This window comes from Cryptotermes secundus, unplaced genomic scaffold (assembly GCF_002891405.2).
Source record: "Cryptotermes secundus unplaced genomic scaffold, Csec_1.0 scaffold1065, whole genome shotgun sequence".
Lineage (NCBI taxonomy): Eukaryota > Metazoa > Arthropoda > Insecta > Blattodea > Kalotermitidae > Cryptotermes > Cryptotermes secundus.
In genome coordinates, this window is record NW_019737400.1 from 521753 (window position 1) to 529780 (window position 8028).

At 41.1% G+C, this 8028-nt stretch overlaps 1 protein-coding gene and 1 long non-coding RNA gene across 2 annotated transcripts in view; both read left to right on the plus strand.

Annotated features, from left to right (window-relative positions):
* LOC111870391 overlaps positions 1-8028 on the plus strand; it is a 38536-nt gene that overhangs the window by 19127 nt on the left and 11381 nt on the right. Inside the window, exons 6-7 of the mRNA XM_033753829.1 lie at positions 3762-3867; positions 3953-4095. Coding sequence (XP_033609720.1) covers positions 3762-3867; positions 3953-4095 — 249 coding nt within the window. The remainder of the gene's footprint in view (positions 1-3761; positions 3868-3952; positions 4096-8028) is intronic.
* LOC111870395 overlaps positions 5064-8028 on the plus strand; it is a 6438-nt gene continuing 3473 nt past the window's right edge. Inside the window, exon 1 of the long non-coding RNA XR_002843843.2 lies at positions 5064-5134. This is a non-coding gene — a long non-coding RNA (uncharacterized LOC111870395). The remainder of the gene's footprint in view (positions 5135-8028) is intronic.

Here is an 8028-nt window from a genome sequence, read left to right on the forward strand (position 1 = left end):
ACCTTAATTATATAAAAAATGTAAAGTTGTCCTCTATGTTTAACTAATTAAGCACTACGCCATGAAGGCTTATGGGGAAGTGGATGTATAGACCCACGTTTTTGATCTCGGCACTAGTTGGAGGTGATTGGTTAGCTTCACGCTCCGACACCTTTTTTCTTTTATATAATAACAGTTTTATAGTGCAATGACGTCAATCATTATGCAGTGGTATTAACAATCAGGAACCAGTTACTGAATCAACACGAATACAACATAACGGCTAAAGAAAAATACATGGATAACTAAACAAATAAATACAAGAAAGCCTTCAAATTCCATCATAAAAAGTTCTGACAGTTTCTATCGGCCTAAGAACTGAGTAAGGTACAGAAATACACGTACCTAAAGGTTACTGATTAAATAGCATCTGAAAAAACCCCCGTGGCCTGTAGTCCGCAAGCGAACTATACCGACCGAGTGACCGCCGCTTGTCGTGCCAACATTTTGCGGATAGACGGTATCACGTGGTCAGCGCAACGGATCCCCATGGCCATTAATTTCGGTTTTCTAGACTGGAGCAGCTATTCCAATGAAATAGCTCCTCAATTATCCTCACGAGGCTGAGTGGACCCCGTTCCACACCCACTATTTCTCAGAAAATCTGTCAGCGCTGGGAATCGAACCCGGGACCTCTGCATCTGGAGCCACGAACTCTGACCACTAGAACACAGAGGCGGCCCAAATAGCGTCTGACATCAGCAAAAATATTCTTACCTACTTATGCTCCGGGAAGAAGCAGGAACACAGACAGCTTATGGAAATAAGGGGTAATATTTAGCGCCATTTTCAATATTTATTATGAATTAATCATCAGAGTGCCAACGGCTTATATATAGTCCCTTTAAATTTAACCATTCTAATGCATTATCACAGCAATACTGAATATTTTGAAAAATCTGTTGTGATCAAAGTGGCCGCGAGCTCTAAGGCATGAACCGTCTTCGCCCACTCCAACACTGGGTTCCAATCCCACTGAAGGCATCGATGTCTATTTTCGTTTATTCTGTGTTCGTGACGTTCTGTGCGTAGGTAGCGGCCTTGGGACGGGCTGATCCCCCGTCCAAAGAGTCCTAATTACTGTGTGTAGGATTAAGAAACAGTAAAAGCGGCCGAATTCCGAAGGGCTGCAAAGCCACAGAGAGAGAGAGAGAAAACAGTAATGGAGTTTGAAGCAGCATGGTCATACTTAAGCTTAAATGTGACCAGTGTAAACTACAGCCGTGGAAAAGAGAAGCCAAACAATTTTACTGCATATAAAACGAGAAATTCAACGTGTTAACGAAAATTAAGATAACAGTACACCAAAATCCATATAGAATAATTTAACTAGGGTATGGCCGCGCCATAGCTCAAGCGGTTAGTCGCTGGCTTCCCAACGCGGCGGCCCGGGTTCGATCCCGGGTCTGGTCAAGTGGGATTTGTGGTGGACAAAGTGGGGCTGGGGCAGGTTTTCTCCGAGTACTTCGGTTTCCCCTGCCAATCTTCATTCCACCAATTGCTCCACAATCACCCTCACCTATCATCTGGGGCTGGTACAATAGACCAGAAGTGGCCACAGTACAAGGGAATTAGTCCCACACCACTAGCAATTAAAAAAAATACTTACTTACTTACTTATGGAGCTGAGCCCTTCTGGAAGACAAGCAAAATGTGCAGCTACTCAAGACCTTCCTAGCATTTCATGGAACCCAAAGGTTCATTACTGTGTTCACAAGGGCCCTCCACTGGTCCCTATCCTTAGCCAGATCAATCAAATCCATACCATCTCATGCTATCCATTTTAATATTGTTCACCTACCTACGCCTTGGTCTTTCCAGTGGTCACTTTCCATTCGGCTTTCCCACCAATACCCTATATGCATTCCTCTTCTCGCCTGTTCGTGCTACATGCTCTGCCCACCTCATCCTCCTTTTACTTGATCATTCTAATTATACTTGGAGAAGAGTACAAGTGTTGAAGCTCTTCATTATGCAGTTCTCTCCAACCTCCTGTCAATTCATCCCCCTTCGGTCCAAATATTTTCCTCAACACCCTCAGTCTATGTTCCTCCCTTAATGTCAAAGACCAAGTTTCATACCCATGCAAAATCACAGGCAAAATTATAGTTTTGTACGTATATTCTAATTTTTATGTTTTGGGACAGCAGACGAGAAGACAAAAGGTTCTGGACTGAATGGTAGCAAGCATTACCGGGTTCAATCTCCTTTTAATTTCCTCTTCAATCAGGTTATAATTTATTATCGTCGTTCCCGAATATCTGAAATGTGCCAGATTTTCAAAACATCTGTTAGCTCTCTTTATGTCATGATTTTGCCCTGCATTTTGGTGACGAGACAGCAACATACACTTAGTTGTCTCTGTGTTTACTTCTAGGCCAATCTCCTTACTTGCGTCAATTAAAGTTTGCGTGTTTTTCTCTATGGTATCTATTATCACCCAGAAGTTTCACATCATCAGCATAGACTAACAGCTGAAGTGTCCCACTTAATTTCAGTCCCACCTGGTTTTCCGGTCTTTCCTGGACTTTCCTAATGGAACGTTCTAAAGAAATGTCGAAAAAACAGTGGCGATAAAGCATCTACTGTTTCAGACCATTCTGGATAGGAAATTTATCGGACAAATGGTTACCTATACGGACTTTACCATACTTTTCGTTTAAACACATTTTAATCAGCTTAACTAGTTCCATGGATATCCCAAACTCTATCAGAATATTGTACAATACTTCCATCCTAACTGAATCATAGGCTTTCTTGAAGTCTATAAATATCTGACGTACTGTCTCATCGTACTCCCACGCCGTTACAAATTTTGAAATCGACACATATTTTTGGTCCCAAACATATGAGTAACCCCACTAGCAACTTTAGCAGCCTAAACACTTTGTTGAAGTACAGGCACTGAACAAAGCAGTCTCCAATGTATCGAAGGCCAGCGTCATATTACGTAAGGTATGCAATTAATTATAATTAAACAATTAAACTGAATTGTTATTGTTCTCTCTAAATCTCTATACTTTGCATTCCTGAATTGTCAATAGCAACTTGTTAGATTTGTGATAATGATATTATTATTATTATTATGTTTCCATATATGTATTAATTGTTTTCCTCCAATAATCACCTTTAATTATTCTTTGACATTATGTTCTGTTTGTCCAGTATGTAACTACTTTTATCTACACGGTGCTATGTCTGTAACTGGCCTTGCGGCTGTTGGCTCAGCACATAAACAATAAATAATTGAACTGAATTATTATTCTCCTTATTATTATTATTGGGGGCACGCGGTAGCGTATTTGGTTGAAGCACTATGCTAAAAGCCGGAAGGTCGCGGGATCGAATCCCGATGAGGTGGATTTTTTCAATTTACCTAATCCTTCCAACGGCACTACGGTCCTGGGATCGACTCAGCCTCTAACACAAATGAGTACCAGGAATATTCTTGGAATTTTCCAGGGGGGTAAAGGGCAGCCGGCGCGTAAGGCTGACAACCTTTCCGCCATCCATGAGCCGATTTTCTAGAAAATATATGAACCTCAACATCTCACAACCCTATGGGCCTCCACGGCCTGTTACAGGTATACCTCTACTTTTATTTTTATTATTATTATTATTATTATTATTATTGTGCTGTTAAGTTTGCACGTAAATAAACACGAATTGAACTGAATTGAATTATTAGAACTGCAGTTGGAATGTTTATTCCTGTTTCTCAGATACACGTCCACACAAAAGGACACGCTGCATTACATGGTATGATATCGAAGAGGATTCTACCTAGCGAATATGGCGGTGAGAACGGCTCTCTTATTGACCACTGGTGTAAGTAAATAATAAAGTTAATGTGGACTGCATGTTGTCTGTTCCCAGTACACAGAAAGACGCATTGAATTCTCTGTTCTTCCAGCTGCCTGGTTACGAAAGCTGCAGAATTATCGAGATTGGTTCTTGGAACAAGATAAAACGAAATCCGATGAATCTAAGAGACCAGGAAAAGCCGTCAACAACGGAGACCTGTTTGGTTTCGAAGGTTCGTTCAGAAAACTGAATGTCGATTAATGAATCCTGTAAGTGCAGTAGTCACAAATGGGCCTATCCCCTTCTGTGGTTCCCGTAATGATTTATGAGAACTGGAACGAAAGACAATGTATCTACCTTTCTCTCTTCTCCTATTTCTTTTCCATCCCTTTTCGATCTTTCTTTCTTCTTTATTCCGTTTCCCTCCGTTTGTATCCTACCGCGTATTATTGTACAGTATTCTGTATATAACATATGTATGTACAATTTGAAGTGTCCTGATTATAGGAAAAAAAAAACCTTGTTGAAAATAAATTTGGAATTAATTGTAAAACTAATAAATTAATAAACATACCAATAAGAGGTGAAATATACTACACATTTAAAAGTTGAATTTGTCCCCATAATTAACTAATTAAACACTTACCCCATAAAGGAATATGGGAGAATGGACATATAGATCCATGTTTCCATGACCTCGGCACTAGTTGGAGGTGCGTGGTCAGCTTAACGTCCCGGTGGCTTTACCCCGGGGAAAGATCCCTCTGTACCCACTGGATAGGAGGTTGGGTGGACACCAGAGCCGGTCTGGACGACATGGAGAAGTGAATATTCTTGCCCCTACCGGGACTCGAATTCCGACCCCTCAGTCGTCTAGCCCGTAGCCAGTCGCTATACCGACTACGCTATCCCGGCACACATTTGGATATTTAAAACAGACTGCAAATTTTATTGAAAACATTTACACGTAACATCTATAGATAGAGATAAGCATTCGAATGGTGAACTTCAGTTTCTCAGAGTGTCACCAGAAATGGATAGGAAAAGAGGCCAACAGACTGAAGAGACAAACATCTGAAATAGCCAGCTCTCCATTTATGAATAAAATGTACAATTTATGGATATGCTACATGTATACCTAGTGCGGTGAAGGTGAACAACTAATTGAACAGCGCACTTTTCCTTTCGGATATATATATCCACGTTTCTGCTCTCCAGTCGACACAGTCTTGCGGGAACTGTACTCGACATACAAATTCGATTGTCCGAAAACCTGATATCTAATAAATCTGTGAGTATTTTTAATTGTATGTAATATAAGGATAAAACGAAACTCTGTTGTAGAATATGTTACAAACATATTACTCCCATTCTAAAACGTGAAGTAATTTTTTATTGCTAGTGGGGTGGGACTAAGTCCCCTGTACTGCGGCCACTTCTGGCCTATTGTACCAGCCCCAGATGATAGGTGAGGGTGATTGTGGAGCAATTGGTGGAATGAAGATTAGCACGGGAAACCGAAGTACTCGGAGAAAACCTGCCCAGCGCCACTTTGTCCACCACAAATCCCACTTGACCAGACCCGGGATCGAACCCGGGCAGCCGCGGTGGGAAGCCAGCGACTAACCGCTTGAGCTATAGAGGGGTAGAACACATGAAAAACATGGCCGTTCTTAAGACTGCAGGCAATGGACGTTAAAGGAACACATTAAAGATATGCGCAGTGCTACCTACGTGTGTGTGTCTATATATATATATATACCATATTCTTTAACATTAAGAATATCTTTCTTCATCCACGGAGTGCCTTTATGTTGTATATATGATTATCATAATGAAAAGGCAAAGACACTTCACCGTTTGATTTTTCTCATAGAGAAGCAGTGTGTTTTCTGTAAGTTTTGAATTACAAATTAAAAAATAAGTGTTCACTCTTAAGCTGAAGTCCTGAAGACCAATGGGACAATGAAATTGTGTCTCCATGTTTTCTTATCCTGGGGGGGGGGGCGGTTTGGGGTCGAGGGTTCATTTTATTGCACCGGCGAGTCAGTATCGACGAAGGAGACCCGCCGATTTATTTCATAGGAACCTGGGTGGACCCCATGGCACATCTTCACGTTGTGGAGAAAAATCAAGTCCCTTGACGCTGACTGGAAGATAAAAAAATCTTCGGCTGTCCAGCCAAAAGCTCAGTTGTTACATGGACCGAATATTCAAAGTTACTTACTTATTCACTCATGGAGCTGAGCCCTTCTGGAGTAGCCGCAAATTCTGCAGCTATTCAAGAATTTCTTAACATTTTATGGAACCCGAAGGTTTATTACCTTGTTCACAAAAGCCCTCCACTTGTCCCTATTCTGAGCCAGACCAATCCAATCTATAACATCCCATCCTATCCTTCTAAGATCCATTGTAATTTTGTCCACCCATCTACGCCTTGGTCTTCTAAGTGGTCTCTTTCCTTCTTGCTTTCCCACCAACATCCTATATTCACTCCTCTTCTCCCCATTCGTTCTACATGCCCTGCCCACCTCATCCTCCTTGACGGTCATTAATTTCGGTTTTCTAGACCGGAGCCGCTCTTTCCTTGAAGTAGCTCCTCAATTATACTCACGAGGCTGAGTGAACCCCGTTCCAGACTTACTACTTCTCAGAGATTCTGGTAACGACGGAAATCGAACCAGAACCTCTGGATCTGTAGCCAGGAACTCTGACAACTATGCCATAGAGGCATTATTGATTATACATTAGTTTTAAACTCACACTGAATTTATTAAAATATATTTTTTTAAAACTAATTTCGCTAACGTCTTGTAACACTGCATATCAGTCCAGGTCTCCGGACTGTCCCTTTCTGACTTGAAAATAATCTGTTTTATCATTCTCATGGGACTAGGAATTTAGGTTAGAGCACAAATCTAAGACTGCCACGTGTGCATCATTTGTCCATGCTCCTTGTGTAACTTTTGAATTGGAAGGAAAGTCTGCCAATGTTCTTGTCTTAAGAACGTGGTGGGAACATGAGGTTTCCACAATTGAATGGCAACTGATCATAAATTTAAACAAGTCAAGCCTGATTTTGTAACGCATATTGATAAAACTAAGCGACCAGCTTGAAATATAGAGGCACCCATGAAAGCTACAAAATGTAGTTAATACATCGATAGCTACTTTCTCGAAACTGATTGAAGCATTACACAATGTCAAAGGATCGAACAACATTCATTTGATTAGCAACTGAGGAAAAGCATATGTTTCAGTGTGCCACGCAGCGTAATGTGCGTAATATGGAGCAATATAAATGAAGAGTGACTCAGATGCGCAGCCGCAATCCGTATTGTGTAACCTCATTGGTTCGCCAAGCGTCCATTAGTGTCCTGTCCTCTATTACCGCAAAAGACACCGAATGTGAGCTACATTATACAACATGCCTCTTGATACTTGGGATTATCTCGCGCACAACAAAAGATTTTATTTTCTAATTCACAGATTCAGACCGTATAATGACGAGCTTCATAACTGGTACTCTTCTCCAAGCATAATTAAACTGATCAAGACATAGAGGTTGAGGTGGGCAGAGTATTAGCGCGAATTGGGGGATGAGGCATGCATATAGGATATTTGTGGGAAAGCCAAAAGGAAAGAGACCACTGGCTGTTAAAATACATAGGTGAATGGATAATATTAAAATGGATCTTGGAGAAATAGCATGGGTTGGTGTGGGAACTGCCCACATTCAAGCAAGTGTGACAACGCGAGCTTGAATGTGGACTGAATTGATCTGGTTCAGGATAGGGACCAGTGAAGGGCTCTTGTAAACACAATATCATAACCTTCGGGTTACATAAAATGTGGGGAAATTCTTGAGAAGCTGCACAACTGGTGGCTTCTCAAGAAGGGATTAGTTCTGTGAGGTTACTTAACATCCAGATTCCCCGCGAATGGAAGAGACAGCCATCTAGAAGTGACACACATGTCGGGAGAATAGCTGATTGATTAATGTAGTCATCTTACTAGCAAACAACCCTCCATCTTGAACGCTTTGAATTGTACCTGGGTTAAGAAGACTTCTCTTTATATGTCGACAGAGATACTCTTTTAATAACCAACTTCCTTAACAACAACAACAACAACAAAAACAACAACAACAACAACAACAACAACAACAACAACAACAACAACAAC